The sequence below is a fragment of the Patella vulgata genome, chromosome 5 (genome assembly GCF_932274485.2).
Source record: "Patella vulgata chromosome 5, xgPatVulg1.2, whole genome shotgun sequence".
Lineage (NCBI taxonomy): Eukaryota > Metazoa > Mollusca > Gastropoda > Patellidae > Patella > Patella vulgata.
Window position 1 is genome coordinate 29,749,270 of NC_065883.2, and position 20,371 is coordinate 29,769,640.

The 20,371-nt window shown below is 36.7% G+C and overlaps 1 protein-coding gene across 1 annotated transcript; it reads right to left on the minus strand.

Annotated features, from left to right (window-relative positions):
- Positions 1 to 3,001: 3,001 nt before the first annotated feature.
- On the minus strand, positions 3,002 to 14,144 carry LOC126821525 (leucine-rich repeat-containing protein 74A-like). Its single transcript, XM_056100969.1, has 10 exons — positions 14,109 to 14,144; positions 12,623 to 12,730; positions 12,439 to 12,532; positions 8,522 to 8,607; positions 6,384 to 6,578; positions 5,946 to 6,038; positions 5,737 to 5,854; positions 4,838 to 4,974; positions 4,593 to 4,672; positions 3,002 to 4,384 (listed from the first exon to the last, which is right to left on the minus strand). The coding sequence occupies exons 1-10, from the start codon at positions 14,142 to 14,144 to the stop codon at positions 3,904 to 3,906; spliced, it is 1,428 nt and encodes a 475-aa protein (XP_055956944.1). The 3' UTR covers positions 3,002 to 3,903.
- Positions 14,145 to 20,371: the final 6,227 nt, after the last annotated feature.

Sequence of the window (20,371 nt, forward strand, 5' to 3'; positions counted from 1 at the left end):
AGTGTCCTTATTGGTCAAGACTATTGCATAGGTTTAGGGTACTAGCTCAAATTGGGGACAAGGAACAATGATCAATATGTTGATTATAAGATATTAAAATTCTCCAGACTGAAATAAGTCACAGTGAATATACATGATAAAGTCCACTTCCCCATTGTATAAAGACACAATGTTTCAAGTGTGAATTAGCTGAGTGATTTTGTGTTCACCATTGTTTTTTGGCCAATGCTACCTAGAAAACCTAAACTGACTAATGATTATCTTCTTATTGTCTTTTGTATAATGAGTTAACATCATGGTGTGATATCTTATGAACTCACTCTCCTATAACCGCTTAATGATGACAAACTGAAACCTATATGGTGTTCTATTTCGGCCACGTCGCGCGTCGCAAGTTGCCTTTGAAAAAAGCGACGCGCGACGCAAACTTCATATGCATCATGAAATTCATATGCATCATTTAAATTAGTGAAATGAAGAAGCCTATTCAATGTCAGCAATTTCTGTCAATTACTTCTAGAGTTATGGCCCTTGTTTTACTTTGTTGAACCTTGAGAACGTTCGAACGACAAAAGTTATCATCCGATCTGTATGAAATTGATATGCATTATTTGAATTAGTAAAACGAAAAAGCCTGTCGAATTTCAACAATTTCTGTGTATTACTTCCAGAGTTACAGCCCTTGTTTTAGTTTTTAGAACCTTGTGAACCCTCAAACGACGAAAATTATAATGTCATCTGTATGAAATTGTCTATTGATTTAACACATATCCCAAGGAAAAGATTCTGGCCGCGGAAGAGCCGTTCTGTACAAAGAGCCCTTGTCTTTATCTTTCCCGAAAAATCAACTCTGAATGTTTCTTTTGAACTGGGGGGGGGGGGGGCGGGGGGGTCCGAATGGTTAGCTCCTTCGCGCTGTATTATAAGGCCTGTCATTGGGTCTACTGGCGTGGTTTCCAATTCCCGGTTGTACGTGACAAGGAGTAGGGTCGCCTGTACAACCTCGTGGGGTTTCTCCGGGACCGCCGGTTTCCTCCCACTGCTAAAGACCCCTACGCGCAAGCGAATTATTGAAATAAAATTAAAAACCATATGTTAGTCCCGAAATGACCTAGTTTGTGTTGAGTGGACGTTAAACTCTATTTCTTTGCAACCCCCCCCCCCCACACCGCCTTCAAAAGCATACTAAACTTGAGAAAGGGAAATTACTTATAACCGGCGATTTCAATTTGCATTTTGACTGTCCTGACAAATCTGACGTAAAGTGGATAACCAGTCTATTGCAGAGCTATAACCCAAACCAACATGTGTCTTGTGCTACTCAAAAATCTGGTCAAATTTTGGATTGGAGTAACATAAAATGTCATAAATCTTTAGAAGTTGTGGATCTTCAAATCTCTGATCATTACTGGATACTTCTGTCTTTAAATTTCCAGAAAGCATCAGATGCTTTTAAAACCGTTGTTTGTCGAAATGTCAAAAACGTAGATTTAAAATCGTTTGCTACAAACTTTAAAAATTCTGAAATTTTCACAAACAGACCAAATGACATTGATAATCTGACTGATTTGTTTCATGAGATTATCAACCTTCTCGATCGACATGATCCTGCTGTCACTAAACAAATACGCCAGAAACCGAAGTGCCTGTGGTACTCAACAGACAATCTTGACGCTAAAACAAAAGACGAGTTGCTGAAAGACGATGGCCTAAGACGCTCATTGAAGTACATCGACAAATCTATAAAAGCGCCCGAAACGAGGTCAATGTTCTAATTAATTATACCAAATCTAAATATTGTAATGAAAAGATTGAAAAAAACTCCAGAAACTCCAAGGCCCTGTTTTCTTTCATCTATTTCTTACTTGGAAAAGGTTTAGATGTTGTTCTTGCAGTTTCGAAAGATGATGTAGTGCTCGAAAATGACTTGAGTAATTTCTTCATTAATTCCTTTGCAACAGTCCGAGAACATCAACATCTAATTACTCCTTCTGCCACGGCTGCCCTAGTCCGTTCTGTTGTATTTTCCTTTTTGGACTACTGCAATAGTTTACTTGCCGGAATCAATAAAACATCGATATAAAAACTGTAGCGCATACAAAACAAGGCAGTGCGGATCATAACACGAACTCCGTTTGAGACACCGTATCATCCCTGTAGGTCACTTCACTGGCTTCCAGTGCAAGCGAGAATTCACTTCAATTTGATGTCTCTTACATATCAATGACCGTGAAATGTCATCTTATCTGAGAGATTGAAAACATACTTGTTTGAAAAATTGTAAAAGTGATTATGTATTTTTTTTTTTTTTTTTTTGTTTTGGTAACGCTATGAGCACAACTATATGTGGAATTAGCGCGATATAAATTTTAACTTGAAGTATCGGTTCGATTTTCACGAAATTCGAACTCAACCGCAATTACGGTGTAACGGTGATCGGTTGGATCGGTTTTTAAAATCAAATAAAGATTGTGACTTCTAGATGGTGCATAAGCTAATACTGCGATTTTTCCGTAAACTCAGCCATAATCCAGGAAGTTGCGGTCCGTTATGCGCCAATAAAATTTTTACCCAATACTAACTACCAAATACCATTATACTAACACATTATTGTAAATTAGTAGAAATCTTGCAAAAATGTACAACAAAAGGGATGAACAATGTTTCCATGCTCCAGTTACCCCCCCTTGATCACCCAGTACTAAATTAATATTAACCCATACTATCAGAAATCAATCCATTTCTGTAAAATAATGGGTCAATATTACCCCAAAATGAGATAAAGTACAGTTATTCGAATAACAACACATTTATTTGTGAAAAAAACCCTATTTATTCAATGTTTAGCTGTTGCAATTATCACTGTTAGTACTATGAATAGATATTTCAAACGTTGTACCTATTATAGGAATGAACCCATTGATATTAAAGTAAATGCAGAATTCTGTCAGTTTTGGGTACTATAATGAGGTAGCAAGTGAGTGAATTTTGTATTATTGGGCTAGAGTTGAGAGATGTTATGGTGTAACGGTGATATAATTATTTGAACGGTTTTTAAAATCAAATAACATTAATTTGTGATCAGTAGAGGAATAAAACTGGCGATTTTACTTCTTCGGTTGCAGAATTCATATAGGCGCTTGAACAACTACGGCTAAAGTTGGGCCTGTTGTTAGAGTTAGTCACACTTAAGCTAGTATATGGGAGACAAAACAGCTCTTTATTCAAAGTGATGACTTATTGTATGCCAGGTTGACTTCGGCTCACCACTCGCATCTTCTATCGTCATAATGTTCCGGTTCCATGAATTTAGAGAAATATTTTTGGAGAAATGTTTTGCAAGATTGGTATTTGGAAATTTGTTGTTCGAATGAGAATTAAAGACTACGAAAAAAACTACGAATTAAGAACACTGAATAAAGAGGTCTTCAATAGCCATACATATGGACTAGATATATTTCCCGTCTTCATTAGCCCAGTTTGGAGCAAAACAGTAGGACGTTAAACCCCATTTCATTTCATTTCCTTTTAGAAATCAGCGTTCCATTGGTTGTGTCACGAGTGTCGTGTACGAGGCACGAATAGTGACGACACGCAAAAATCGAATTGTGGAATATTAATGGGTAACTTTTATTCAAAAGGTGAGAAGCGACTATAATAGCTCACGAAATTTAGCAATTAATATCACCAAATTATTGTGTCCGCGACCACGAGAGCGACCTTGCTTCAATGTTAGGTGATTTGGTTCAGATTACAGAAATCACGTTTTGGACGGGATATATTATTGATAACATTGACATAGTGTATTAGCAAGTTATTGAATGCAATTAGGCAATGTATATTTCCAGTTTGTCTGTACAGTTCCGCCTTTTCTTCACACTTTATTTCAACGTAATCTAAATATTAACTTTCGTCAAGTGATTCGGAATTCACCGTCATTTTTCCACTTCCAAAAGGATGACGCTTGCTTCTAGTTTTTCCTGATCTTGTATTTCCGGTTGCGTTCGATCTTGACTTTAATTGGTCTGTCTCGTTCTCATACGTCGTACTTTTTGAACTATTAATTCTAGGCAGTAAGCGAACTGTAGACGCAGACTGTGGGACATTTCTGAATAAATTGTTTATGGAGCTTTGCCGACTTAGCAGATTCATACCAGTGGAAGATGGCGATTGCAAACCCATGTCACCTTGACGACCATATGAAGCTGATCCGTATAAATTATATACACTTGGAGAAAATGCAACAGTCGTGTGTGCGTTTACAGTTACGTCAGATTGCAAGATTCGTTTTCTTTCATCACGTTTACGCTTTTCCATCATTTCCTGTCGATGATCTTCCCGATGTCCTTCTCGTATATGGTGACGTACTGCAGCAGTCAATGCTCTATAAATAAAGAAAATACGGAATTGAATACATTGGAACATGAATTTAAATACCCGGCCTTGCAGAATACTATTAATACTTCGCAGCCAAATTACCAAACAAAGGACACTGCAAAACAGTGCAACCAATTTTAACTTCTCGAAGTAACGAGGATTCCTTTATTTGTGCGGTTCTATTCTAATATATATGTATTTATGAGTTTAATTACTTAAAGCTTATCTGTCCGTCGTGTTCCAGCCGATTGGCTATTGCTTGCATGTCGTCATCATCTAAAGGAACACCAATACGCTGAAATTAAACATGAGATTGTGTTATTCGCGTGAAATGCATGTAGTAGCATATTATACCAAAGCATAAAGTGATGATTCGGAAAATAAAGGCCTGCTTAATTGTCACTAATCAAAATTTGTATTTTTAATTTATCCAGAGTTGCATGTGTGTAGTAGTAAATACCTTCAGTCCATGTATAAATTTATCCTTTGACACATATAGTTTATCTTCAGTATCAAACATCCTGAACAGATCGACCACACGAATTCCCATAGAGTTCAAATGAGTCACAAGTTGTGACAGAGGGTCTTCTTTATGAGCTGAAGCAAAAACAAAGTTCTATGTCAGAAACAAGATTTAGTTATAAGCTAAACCAGATTATTTCTCTAAAGACATACTAAGAAATTAAGATACTTTGTCCATTGCATTCTGCACACAAAGATCCGTCTACTTTATACTTCGAGAATAGATCTATATCATGAATAGTCGCCATATCCAAAAAAAAATATACTATTTTGTACGTAAAATGTCGGTCAACTAGCTTAGCGCTTATTCTCAGGTGGAGCTAACTGTAGACAGAGAGCCTAAGTATGTGACCATTGATGCTGAGTGAAAGGGAAGTATCATAATTAGAAGTTAACAGCGTAGCTATAGATTAGCTAATACAATATTTATTCTGTCATTGTAGTTCCTATATCTATAAAAATAAAACCAAAGATGTGTGTATGTACGTATATGTGTGTATGTTGGCCCATCACACTTCGTCGCCACGATCCCTATATACGATCCACCCCAACATATAACATATTGTGTTGTATCAAATTAACCAGCATGACCCTGTGAATGTTTTAGGCCATCGAATTTGGACCCCGGGTGAACCGGGCCTGGGCCAAGGGCAAATAACGCTCTCCGCCTCCACATAATTATGTGGTATCAAAGCCAGGTATCGAGCTAGTCTGATATAAATTCTGGTATTCGTGCAAAGCGGTTGATAAATATAGTATAGGGTCCATGTAATTACTAATGCCAACGTTGGCATCTCTTTTACCATTTATTTGTTATTTTCAGTATTTAAATTTTACCTCTTTGAATGCCAAGGACGTCACCAGTAGCTAACAGACCACCATGATGAAGAACAAACTTCCGGTAATGTGATATTTTGGCTGCTAGATATGCGATCTTTGAATTGATAGGAATGGCCTGAAATGGTATATATTTGGCATTTTGAATTCTCATTTCGAAATGATAATGTCTCTGGGCAAAATAATTAGTTAATGTAATTGAAACTCACAGCTAAACTCAGAACTTGAATACCAGACCTGGTGTGGGAAATGAACTCCAACAGCTCAGCACAGCCTTCTAGAGACAGTGGATTATAGCCAATCTGTAACAAAATATTATAATTAAATCGACTTTTTTTGCTTTGTTTTATTCATTCCATATAAACCCATATATCTTGAGGTATTAGTAGCAACCTGTTACCTTTCCTGGGTTCTTATTTTAGTACCGCTAATTTATAGAACATAGAACGACTAATTACAAAAGGCTACGTGGGTTTTTTTTTCTGTTGATGTCAGTCACTGAGGACATCAACTTGATTTCTAGTTCACTGATTGATTATAGTTTAGTGTCATTTTTATTCTCACTGCCATCCCATTTTTTGTCAATGATGAGTATGTTTTAGTGCGAACAGAGCTTATGATGATTATAGAACCATAGAATTACTTACCTCAAGTATATTAAGGGTTCTGTTTCCTTTCAATCCCCGGCCAATATACGGGACACAGTCCCAGTTGATTCGGTTATTGTTGATATTCAACTTTCTCAGAGATCTATTTTCTTTGATTGATTCACCCAGAGCTAAACTACCTTCAAATGCTAAACCATTCCACGATAAGTCTAATTCTATGAGACAAGTGTTCTTCTGATATAGAAAAGTCAAACATAGGGTTGTTAGTTATAAAAAAAAACAAATTTGAACATTATAAAGGAAAAAGAAAATGTGATTTCACCTCTAGGCTACTCAGTATATTGACTCAGCGGAATTAATTCATGGTTGGGGGGTGGGGGTACCATCCTAGGGCTGTAGGCGAAGGTCCAGGGGCTGCCTAGGCCCCCGAAGCTCCTAGGGTCTATAACGTCGGAGATGCTTTCTGAGCGCTCCTGGGGGTCTAGATCGTCGGAGATGCTCTCTGAGGGATTTCTGGCTAATGAAATTACTCAGCAGGGAAGTTTTAATTCTTTTCTAAATCCCTTACCACAAAAACGCAGTCGATGGTAGTTTCCTGTGATGCTGAACTGAAAAAATATATGCATAATAATACCAAGGTTGTGGACCACTCGAGATCACAATTTGTATCCGATTTTGTTTTTAACCCAAAGATCTCGGTTCCTGTCGATATTTTTGGATTATAGCCCCCGATTGTACGAAAAATCACATTTTGAGCTTCGGGACTCTCTAGAGGTCACAATTTTCATTTGATTGTAAAAACCGTTCAAATATCACCGTTACATCATAATTACGGTGTAGTTTAAATTTCGTGAAAATCGGATCGAAACTCCACGACAAAATGGCCGCTCCCATTTATGCAAGTAGTGTAAAAGCATTTTATACCAAGGTTGTGGACCATCTAGAGATCAAAATTTTCATCCGATTTTGATGAAATTTTAAAAATATGTTTATATCCCAAAGATCTGGATTTCTTTCGATGTTGGCCCGTATTGGACCGTAACTTTCTGGATTATGACCCCTGATTGTACCCTCTAGAGGTCACATTTTTTAAAAACTCTTCAAATATATAACCGTTACACCATTATTTCCTGAAAATCTGACCGAAACTTCCCGTCAAATTGCCGATCTCCATCCCCTTTACGCAAATTGTGTAAAAGCATGTAATACCAAGATTTGGATGAAACTTAAACGACTGTCACTAGTTCTTGGGTGAGTTCAATTTTGGTGCCCATCAGCCCCCTGCCTTTTACGCAAATTGTCCAATATGAATAAAGTTTGTGGACGTTCCTGAGGCGACATTTTTTGTCCGATTCATAAGATGAAACTTAAACTATGCGTCAAGGATCAAATGTTCTTGGATGAGTTCGACTTTGGTACGCATCAGATCTTTCATTCTAGTGCTATAGGCAATGCTTTTTTCGCAAAATCTGAAATATGTATGAAGTTTGTAGGCTCTCCAGAGAGACTAGTAGACTACAATCCATTCAAATGAAACTTAACAAATGTTAAGGATCAACGTTGGTTTTACCTCTACCCCATCCATTTCTTCCAAATGTGGGCGTATCTTGCATGACAGCCGCTTGTTTTAACTGGCCATAAGCAGTGAATTATTGGGTTATGGGACACACGGAAAGAGTGTGAGAAAAACTCTATCCTGTTTTTTTTATTTACCTAATCTGCCATAAATACAACGGAATTGAAATGGGCTTGAAATAAAGATCGATTGTTCAGTTAACAATCGCACCTGGGGGATCAGTATAGAGTATAGCAGGGGTTTTTTTTTTGAAAGTTTACATTCTAGAAGTATCACTACTATGTTAAAATGGGGCCCCTACCAGTTATGTCATTTTGTCTAACCAAATAGTTACTTGCGTGCAATAACCTAGAGAAAGGAGTGCTTGCGGCCAAATTATTAGGCGGGTGTGTGTGTGTGTGTGTGGGGGGGGGGCTAAAGTCTCCCCATGCTCCCCTCCTCCCCCCACACCCCGCCGGGCCTGCTCATCTGTGAACAAACAAATCTATGGGTCCTTCTACCATGAGACACTTTAAAGCGCTTCAACAAAAAGAGCCAGTGACTTGGAACCTTGCAAGATCTGATGGTAAAATTGAGTCACATAAGTTAAAATGAAATCTACCTGCAAACTCTTAGCAATGGCAACACCACCAGCAGCACGGATATGATTCCAACTTAAATTTAAAGACTTAAGAGACGTTTGGACATCTGAAAATATAAAACGAAGGTCACTAATCATATTATGTAGATTTACGAATATATCTATTTTAATTTTGACAATCCCCTTTTCAGACAAATATATATTTTTATGGTTCCAACTAACAAATAAGATAACTAACATGCAAACACAATCTTCTCGTGAAAGGCATCCAAAAATCTACTCTCTTTCGTGGAAATTGTGATACGTTCGAATACAAAGAAGAAATTACTTACTTAGAGATTTAGCGAACCTCAAAGCACCACTAATGCCGATATCGTTATGACTGAGATCTAAGTGGGTTAATATATCTGTATCCTAGAAAAAATAGAAACACTATTGTAAGATACTGGCAAATTAAGAAAGACATGTTTATTGTTAATTTATAATAAAACACGGCGGTACCCTTGTAATCAGTGCCGAATGTACATAATTATAAGCTTGACAAACAGTAATAATATAACATTTATACAAATTACCTGAAGTCCCGAAACTATTAAAGTTATTTCTTTATCACCGATTTTATTTCCTGAAATAATGAATTATTTTAGGTTAATATTGTGAAAAAACGACCAAAATCAGTATTAATCTGTGGTCTGATTCAAGGACAAAATGCAATACACGATATGGTTAAAATTAAATTTGGCTTAGCAATGGAAAATAAAGATTGGTAACCTACAGTTTCTTCAAGAACGGGTAATCAGTCAGAAGTTCCCCCTGTTCAAAGAAACCGTCCCAATAATATGCTATATAGTGAATGTGCTAATCCTAATACAGTCTTACGTGACAAGGAGTAGGGTCGCCAGTCCAACCTCGTGGGTTTTCTCCGGGTCCTGGTTTTCTCCCACACTGCTGAAGACCCCTACGCGCAAGCGAATTATTGAAATAAAATTGAATCATGTTAGTCCCGAAATGACCTATTTTGTGTCGAGCGGACGTTAAATCCCATATCTTCTAATATCTCTGTAAAAAATGACTGCCTTCAACACCTGACGTCATATCACGCGGCGTCAATCATTGGCTCAATGACGCGTGCATTGTTTACACAAGACTTTACTGATTCGAGCACAATGACACCTTTTTATACGCCCACATTTTCATGTGGACGTATATTGTCGTCGCCCCTGTCCGTCCGTCCACAATTTGTTTGTGGACACTACAGGTCACAATTCTTATCCGATTTTGACGAAACTTGAAATATAGGTTTATCTCCAAAAGATCTCGGTTCCTTTCGATATTGGCATGTATCGGATCGAAACTTCATGGATTATGGCCCCTGTTTGTACGAAAAATCACGTTTTTAGCTTTTGGACACTATAGAGGTCACAATTTTTATCCGATTTTGTTGAAACTTAAAATGTAAGTTGTTAATCCAAAGATCTCGGTTCCTTTCGATATTCGCGCATATCGCACCGTAACTTCCTGAATTATGGCCCCTGATTGTACGAAAAATCGCGTTTTTTAGCCTGTGGACCCTATAGAGGTCATAATTTTTATCCGATTTAAAAAACCGTATTATTATATCACCGTCACACCCTAAGGACGGCTGAGTTCGAATTTCGTGAAAATCAGACCCAAAATTGACAGACAAAATGGCCGCCGTTCGTTCTCAAATAGCGTAAAAATATGGTATATCAAGGTTGTGGACCCTATAGAGGTCACAATTGTTATCCGATTTTGTTGAAACTTAAAATGTAAGTTTATAACCCAAAGATCTCGGTTCCTTTCGATATTCGCGCATATCGGACCGTAACTTCCTGAATTATGGCCCCTGATTGTACGAAAAATCGCGTTTTTAGCTTGTGGACCCTATAGAGGTCATAATTTTTATCCGATTTAAAAAAAACGTATTATTATATCACCGTTACACCCTAAGGACGGCTGAGTTCGAATTTCGTGAAAATCGGCCCAAAATTGACAGACAAAATGGCCGCCGTTCGTTCTCAAATAGCGTAAAAATATGGTATATCAAGGTTGTGGACCCTATAGAAGTCACAAATTTTATCCGATTTTGTTGAAACTTGAAATGTAAGTTTATAACCCAAAGATCTCGGTTCCTTTCGATATTTGCGCATATCGAATTGTAATTTCCTGAATTATGGCCCTTGATTGTAGGAAAAATCACTTTCTTTTTAGCTTGTTCTCTATCCATCTCTCGAAAATGTGGGCGTATCCTGCCTGGCAGCCGCTGGTACTCATTTTAATACCCATTTACACTAAAATAGGAAATAATTTTTACCTACAAATACGCCAAACGTCTTTATTTATTTTTCTAATACATAAAAAAAAAATGTTTTAGAATTTAATTTGTCGGAGGAAAAAAGTTAATATTTGTGGCTCATTAAGTCGCATCGATGTCATCCTTATCAGTGATTGTCGCGCCCTAGCGAATATTCACTGCTGATCAATGTGATTATAGTCTTGTGCGACTATCCTAAGCTGCGTGTTAGTCTTTTCCGAAGAAACACAAACTTTTTTTTGTTTCTGCACCAACTAAGCTTGTAAAGACGGGTATACGCATTGCAGTGCACATGAGAAAATTTGACCCGGACAGCGGCGTTTCCACCTACTCTAAATCAAATTTCAACAGTCAAAGGTTATTTTACATCTTCATTTTTTGCAGTAATGAAATGACACGATCCAAAAACAGTGTGTATAAGTGTCTATGTTGGTACTGAAATATTTATTCGTCTTTTAATATTTTTTTTTAAAAATAATAACCAACTAATCATAATGATAATCATCATATATATACTTCCGTAATAGACATAATATCATAGAACTTTGGATGCGCAAAGTCACACTGATCAGCAGTGAATATACGCTAGGCCTCTACAATCACTGATAAGGATGACATCAATGCGACTTAATGAGTCTCAAATATTAACTTTTTTCCACCGACAAATTAAATTCAAAAACATTTTTTTGATGTATTAGAAAAATAAATAAAGACGTTTCACGTGCTTGTAGGTAAAAATTATTTCCTATTTAGTGTAAATAGGTATTAAAATGACTAAAAGGCAGCATTCTGCCCGAAGCAGTAACGTTTTATGTAAACAATGCACGCGCCATTCAGCCAATGATTGACGCCACGTGCTGTGATGGCACGTGTTAAAGGCAGTCATCCTTTACAGAGATATTAGAAGACTCGTAATTCTCTGTGAAACAGATTGGCGCAATGTGTGAAGAAACTGATTTCTCTTATTTTTTACTCTGACTGGTAGGGATTGCTGTGTATACAACAGATCGTAATAAAGTACACGAACAAGCCAGGACATAAGAAATTATTTCGTGTATGTGCCTGAGGTGGGGTATACTGTTACACATGAAATTAAAATTGACGAAATTGAAATGGAAATACCCACGTTTATCTGTATTTAGCACACCAAGTTTCCGGTTTTTGACAAATTCTAGAAGGAAATCCGAATAGGATGAAACTCTGATAATAATGCCATTATTCATCATCAGTCACGATACTGAATTGTATTTCTGTACCTGCATACTTATTGTGACTCCTTTTCTGGCTTAAATACGGCATCTTGGAATTTTTTTTCAGAATCATGATTAAAATCTCAAATCTGGATAAGCTCTGTATGTTTTCGTATTATCAAAGGTATACATATTCATGCAAACCACATTTGTTTTTCGGAGGTCATATTATCAGGGTTTCAATGCGATTTACCCATAGACGTAGTATGTCTATGCATTTACCCCGTAAAACAAGTCATTGCGAAAAGTACAGAGGGTGTTTTACATTTTTCATTGTGTGTATGTGAACTTGGGTGTTGTACTTTTGAGTACTTTAATATTTGTTAGTTTTTTTTCTCCAAAACAATAATTACCTGCTAGTGATAGATGTGTTAACCAAGTATTGACAGCCAACATGTCAGCTACAAGAATGGCGGCCGCTTCATTCACTCGATTGTTACTTACATTCTTCAAAAGAAAACGTATAAAATAATATTTATTTATTATATTTTATGACACTAACGATGTTTAAATTTTATATTGACTGTATACACTTACCAGATGCGTTATGTAGATGTTAGATTTTAGAATTTCGAAGAAATATGCCACTTGATCGCCATCTAAACCATTATCTGTTAAATCAAGTCTCTCTACCTTAGAATTTTGCTGTAAACAAATCATACAATTTATAATTTTTTGACAAAAATAAGTCTAATGTGGTGTGGTTGAACCAGTGTCATAACTTTTGTGTAGAAAAACGGAAGGAAAAGAGGTCTATATTACTTCCTCTTCTGTCTAGTGCCATAGAACCCGGAAATTCCATTCTAATATATTTTATAGGCGTGCATAATTTTCAAATATTTAGATGCGCTGACGAATAATCATAGCTCACCATTAGTGCCACACCCAAGGCTTTAGCTTGCCCTGGATTTAATCCAACATGGCGTAATTGCATAACACTGGTCCATAATTGGGTAATAACCTTCCTTAAAGGTATGACATTTAAACTGGAACACGCCTCTTCATAGGTATGGTGACCAATATCAGTATTTTGTCGGGATACCATTTCCCGCCGTTCACGCTCCTTATCAACTGTACCACTCTCTGTTGAATGTAAAAACGGTGAAAAAAAACCGAGGCAGTTGAAATGAAAATACATGAAGTGTTACATCCCACCAACCTAGATTGTTCGTCTATTTTATCTGTTCGTCCGTCTAAAGTTAATCCTTGGCAAGTTGCGAACTACAATATTCAATTCCGTTAAGTATTTACAAAGATATGATGAACTGAAAATGTGTCAACCTTCAGCATCCTCTGTCGAGATATGGCCAAAGGCCAGTGCCACATATAGTATTTCCTAAAAATCTTTTTAATCCGATTGAATCCAAGTCGGGATAATATATCTAGCTTTGATATTTTGATATTGTTTTCTTTATAAAATGTTGAATAATCAATCTGAGAACATTTGACAGTGGATTAAGCCGTAGAAAATATGATATTTACAGAAGATAAAGTGAGACGGTCATGCACTGTATAATTTGAATCTTCTCTGTGTTTGGTTTGAATTTTAATTGACAATGCCAATATACTTCAGTGTCTAGATTCTTTTTGTCACGTGACATTATGGCCACGTGAATAAAATTACTTTCTCATCTTTTTAAACTTTTCATATATATACTGTACATTAAAATGTTATTATTGTCAGCATGCGATTAATAATTAATAATTAGATAAGAAATTAATCAAATAAATAATATTGTTAATTAAGTCTAAAATATTAATTATTTAAGACAGTGCCACAAAATCCACGTGGAGATTGCATGCATGTATTCACACTTATAAGGATAAGGGTTTTTCTTCATAATTTATCCAGTTTCGTATTCTGTTGAACCGGAATTGCTTTATAGGCTTCTACATACAGGAATGTGTGTGATCCAGTAAGGATGTTAATATCAACGTGCAGGAATTGACAAGCCATTAGTTTACATAATATGCACGGTTCTTGTAGATTGTGAACATGTGGATACCACCGGAGGCAACGTACTTTCTTCTTCCAGATCAGTGTCAAAATCAGCATCATCGTCTAGGCTGTCCACGGTAACACCCGTTGTAGGACTGGTTGGCAGGGCTAGTTCATCCTCAACTTCATCCACAGTTTCCATTTATTCACAATACAAGTTTAAAATTAGTTCATATATTTCTCTTCAACTTCCGTAACTTTCACACCTTCAAAATAGAAATTATTAATGAGGAATACAGGGAGTCACAATGATCTGGGATTTCTGTAGAATATTAAATTTGACAATCTAATATAACTGGCGAATTCTTACAGTTGTTTTCAACTAAAAGTGATATTGTTACTTGAAATTGACATGTGTCCTTTTGTGCATCTTCCATTTTGTAAAATGTTAAACAGAACTGAAGATGTAAGGATGTCGCAGTGAATACTCCGTTAAAGACACAAGCTTTATATACGATTTACGTTACTGAAAAACATAAGTGGATAAACTCTTATAAACGAGGCACCGCCAGAAAACCAAACGCAAGAAATTTAAAACTACTAGAACAGACAAAGTAAAATCCAAGGTATATGAGATCGATCTTATGCTGGAATGCGCTTATATATTGTACTCAACTGAACTCAGAAGGCATATGGACGTCGCACTTCAACTGTGAAACTGTAAAACAGCCTCAATTGAATCAGATACCGTATAATAATAAGGTTTGTAGGCGTTAAAGAAGGTAATGGGGGTTTAATGTCTCTCCAACATAATACTTCGCTTATTTTAAGACAAACATGGTAATGTGAGGTAAGGGATTTTGGCTTGGACGGTGCCATTTCCGCGTACTCGTATTCCATTTCAAATTGTCAAGGGTTCTTTTAAGTGCGCACCGAGGTGTACACGCCCTTGTGATTTCTAGGCGAATTACGAAACCCACGTGATATAAGGCCTACGGGCCACAAAGATAGGGGTAACCTCGTGCTATAAAGACTTACTTTGTCAGAAAACATGGGCCCCTACTGTAAAACATACAGAGAGAGAAACACTATACTCTATTGTCCAGAACAGCTAGGTTGGAAGCAACGTCTTGGGCCATTGAATATAAATGCCGTATAATTATTGCTATATGGATGTTAGATAAAGAGCTGCCGGAAGAGCTAAGCAACTGGCAGTAATGACTAGCTCACATTATAAATATTAAGAAGAGTGCAATGTATGCGGTTCAAGTCGGTATATTTAATCTTTCAAGAACACCTGATACCACTGTACTTATTAATCATGTGAGGCTATATGCACGAGATTTTTTTATATGCCCACATTTTCATGTGGATGTAAATTGTCGTCGCTCCTGTTAGACTGGACACCCGGACGTACGTCCACAATTTGTTTGTGGATACTCTACAGGTTAATATTTTTATACGATTTTGACGGAACTTGAAATATAGGTCTATCTCCCAAAGATCTCGGTTCCTTTCGAAATTGGCATGTGTTGGATGGTAACTTCATAAATTATGTCCCCCCCCCCCCTACTTGTACGAAAATCACGTGTTTAGCTTGTGGACACTCTAGAGGTAACATTTTTCATTCGATTTTGATGAAACTTGAAATGTATGTTTATATCCCAAAGATCTTAATTCCTTTCAATATTCGGGCATATCGGATGGTAACTTCCTGGGTTACGACCCCTGACTGTACGAAAAATCGCGTTGTAGCTTGTGGTCACTCTAGGGATCACAATTTTTATCCGATTAAAAAAAAAAACGTTCGAATTATCACCGTTACATCATAATGGCGGTTAAGTTTGAATTTCTTGAAAATCGGACCGACACTGTCAGCCAAAATGGCCGCATTTCGTACGCAAATAGTGAAAAAGTATTATATATATAAAGGTTGTGAACCTTGAGGTCACAAGTTTGATCCGATTTTGATGAAACTTTAAATTTATGTTTATATCACAAAAATCTCGGCTCCTTTTGATAATCACGCATATCGGTTAAGTTTGAATTTCTTGAAAATCGGACCGACACTGTCTGCCAAAATGGCCGCATTTCGTACGCAAATAGTGAAAAAGTATTATATATATAAAGGTTGTGAACCTTGAGGTCACAAGTTTGATCCGATTTTGATGAAACTTTAAATTTATGTTTATATCACAAAAATCTCGGCTCCTTTTGATAATCACGCATATCGGATCGTAACCTCCTGGATTACGGCTCCCATTGTTTGAAAAATCGTTTAAATATATCATCGTTAGACCTTAATGATGTTGAGTTCGAATTTCGTAAAAATCGGACCGAAACTGTCCTACAAAATGACTGCTACTAGTACGCAAATAATAGTGTAGGCTACAAGTACATCTATACCAAGACTGTGGACACTCTAGAAGTCACAATTTTTATCCGATCTTGATGAAACTCAAAATATATGTTATATCCAAAAGATCTCGGTTGTTTCGATATTCGTGCATATCGGACCGTAACTTCCTGGATTATGGTAAAATCGCATATTTTTTTTTTTAGCTTGCAAAATGTTGGCGTATCTTGCATGGCATCCGCTGGTTATATTAATAAAAGCAACTTGTTCGGAAGTGCCATATCGTCTCTGTACACTCTCAGATGTTGTTACCCAGATCGGCTCTGTGTGTGTGTGTGTGTGAGAGAGAGAGAGAGAGAGAGAGAGAGAGAGAGAGACACACACACACACACACACACAAACCAGGTCATTTCGGACTTACATATGGTTCAATTTTATTTCAATAATTCGTATACGCGTAGGGGTCTTTAGCAATGGGAGGAAACCAGAGAACCCGTAGAAAACCCAAGAGGTTCGCCGGGTGACCCTACTCCTTGTCACGTACAACCGGGGAATTGAAACCACGCCATTTGACTCAATGACATACCTTATGATGCAACGCGCACGCGCTACTCCCCCCCCCCCCCCAACCACACACCTGTTATTCTCAGATGGATTCGTCATGTCGTATTAAGCATTCCGTTCGGGGATAATTTTTATTACGTACCGTTAATTTTATGAGATAAGCTTTTTGTTTCTGAATTTAATTTGTCAATACCCAGACAACGTTAAGCACAAATTCAAACTAAATGGTAACGAAGAAGTAAAGTTTTCATTTGAGAACACAACTCACCTTAATTCCCTTCTTTCCGCCATTGCAGTCTTTGATGCACTTTGAAGGTATGTCTGACGTCTTGAAAGGGGAGCGTATTGTCCATCTATTATTCATTCTATCTCTCACGCTATCTTATTCCTCCAGTGTTATTGGTATATGTATCCATAATTAATTTCTCTCCTTCACGCTGATGAGATTAAATAATAATGTGCTTTTAGGACTAACATATGGTTCAATTTTATTTCAATAAATCGTCTGTATAGTAAAGTCTTTAGCAGGATCAGGAGAAGTCCCACGAGGTTGGGCAGGCGACTCGCTTGGAATCGAAACCATGTACGCCAATGACAGTCCTTATGACATGTGCATCGGGTGTTTGTACAGGCCCTCCCGGAAAAAAAGCATTTCTTACAATCCACTCCATGGAATATGATGCCCCCACCCCCCTCTCCCAAGTCCGAGGTCCCATGGCCCCCTTCCAGAATATAATTATTGGGGATCAATAAATTGCATATAGAGGTTGAAAGTACATCTTTCGAAAGACAAAGTATTCGGCTTTTTAGCATTATATTCGGGGTCAGAATATGTGTAAATATTCACAATTAATGCCGGACCTTGCCAAAGAAACCGGTCCTTAAATTTGTATGACTTTCCCCTATGGCGGTTATCTATAGATAGCATTACTCAACTGATTTTATCACGCCCATTCACCGGTCGACGTCGGATGATACACCAGTATGAATTTTTCATTGTGAAAACTGAAAAACAAGATCGATTATCAGCTCAGTTATCACTTCTTGATGTTTTTTAAGGTATAGCGGACGGGATAATTTGCTAGTCATTTATGTAGTAGTAGTACTACCATTAAAATGATGGGGGAGGTATATTACTAAATCAGGAAGGGAAATTCATATTGGTTCTTGCTTTTTATTTATAAAGTTTGTTAGCAGACACAATAAACCTTACATTAATTGCAAACAAGTCAGATTTCTATACTTAAACGCCTTGGCTACTGGGGTTATGTAAATGTCACACTGTGTTGTTAATGAACGTGTATAGTATATATCACTTATTATAACATTAATGCGTTATTGGTATTAACTACCGGGTGCAATTATTATTTTCGAATTCCCTTTCAATAGGCGAGATATAAACGTGTTACAACAGCCCGTATACTCTAGAATAAAATACCTACTGGTTATAACAAGTTAAGTTGGAGATAAGAATACATGTTTAATCACCTCATATTGCTTATTTATTCCTATTATTTATTGTTTTTTTCATATTTTGTTATGGTTTACATTTGTTTAACATCATCTATTTCCTGGATTGCTTAATTAGTACGCATATATTTTTCATGTTTATTTAGACAATGGATGTAGGGTTATGTTGTGTTTGTATTTCTTGGTGAATGGTCTCATCTTGATCACCTCATTAACTGCAATATGGTTTCACCCAATGGCTCCCTTTGAAGGCATTCATTGTTAGTCAACATTATCCTTTGGTTGGACCGTGGGTCTATTATATTGTGTTGTTTTTGCTTAATCTTTTACTTCTTAATGTTATTATTATTTAATTTTTGTAAATGGCTTCATCATGAACTCTTATATATTAAATCCAAGTTTACTAAATGTGTGTGTTTTTGTCTACGATATCACCTTAGGTGGAAGTGGACGTAAAACCCCAGAAACGAACGAACGAACTAAATGTCATTGTGCTTGATAACGATAAGAGGATACTTGTCGAAACGTCGTGCTATTAGAATAAAACCAGTGATTGTTTCCCATAAAAATTGTGTTCTGTTAAGAATATTATAACAAACAAATTTATAATGATACATTCAGTTTACAGTTACTCCCGTCAAAAGTCAAAACCTATAAGTAACTCACTTTTTTTTTTTTTTTTTTTTTATCAAAATTGAGTTAGGACCTAATTTGTAGTTACTATAGGGTATGTGCTTCCTGTTGTTGTCCTAGATATTCCAATCTTTTGATTTTGTAAGCAGTTACATCCTTGACACAACCTAGCAACTTCCTTCATTTGCCTAGTATGCCACAGAAAAACCTAGTAACTCAATAGTTAAATCAATGGATAAGCCGGGGTTTAATATTCATTCATTACGTTTTCCTTTGTTTTCTCAAAATAAGAAAAACGTGAGTTACAGGTGTTGCGAACTCTCCAGTCTATTTATATTCGGTTAAAAATAGACATCATAAGAAAGCTATGACCACACCTCGACTCAGTGCGCATCACTTAGAAATAGAGAGGGGCCGATACAAAAAAAAAAAAAAAAAAAAAAATCCCGCAAATTTTGCGACTTAAACCCGATCGAAAACGAGCGACAACTTTTGTTAAACTGCAGCAAGTATGAAGAAAAAGAAAAAATAGTAAAGCCAGTTTATACCCAGCCTCCTCGGTAAATTCTGCCCCCCCCCCTCACCCCACCCCCACGTCAAATTCCTGGACGCGCCCTGAAATTACCTTTAAAGTTGCTTGGTGGAGCTGAAATTCCAGTTTGAAATGATCAATTTTAACAATTATTCAAAATTATCAATTAAATTTATAGTAAGTTGAGGTTTAGAGCAATAGTTTCTGTTCAATCTTTTTTTCAGTTCATAAAATAACAATATTTAATATTCCAACAAAAGAAAGTCCATAGGCTACTGGTATACTTTTCCTCCTTGCATTTAATTATATTAGAGTGATATGCTGAGATTCAATTAATGTGGAATGTTTCAATTTACAGTTGAACTAATTAGCTACTCTATTCTCTCTATTCACTTCCTGGTGCGGTAGGTATGTTTTATCTTGTAGAACATACATGTGTGTAATCGCATTTAAAGGACAATATTGGTGCCAGTCGAATTTCTGCTCATTAATAATTCCTTCGAAGACCAAAAGTTGTTATATGGGACTGTAAGAGGATACCTGACAATTCAATAAAGTAATTGAATGTCATTAGATAAGAGAACACGAAAAAGATAGAAACAGTCCGTACATTCCCTTGTTTATATTCATTCTATACCTTATAAAAACATGGTAATGCACTGACGTTTTCTGTTTTTCTTTCGTGTTCTCTTATCTAGTGGTAGTCAATTCTTTTTATGAATTGTCAGATATCCTCTCACAGTCTCACACAACAACTTTTGGTCTTGGAAGGAATTATTAGCAGAAATTCGT

Coding starts and splice junctions, on each gene's coding strand:
- LOC126821525 (XM_056100969.1), bottom strand. CDS start 14,144: ATGATGCTGATTTTGACACTGATCTGGAAGAAGAAA. Junction 12,533..12,622: donor ACATCTACATAACGCATCTG/GTAAGTGTATAC, acceptor TTTCTTTTGAAG/AATGTAAGTAACAATCGAGT. Junction 6,579..8,521: donor CCATTGCTAAGAGTTTGCAG/GTAGATTTCATT, acceptor TTTCTATATCAG/AAGAACACTTGTCTCATAGA.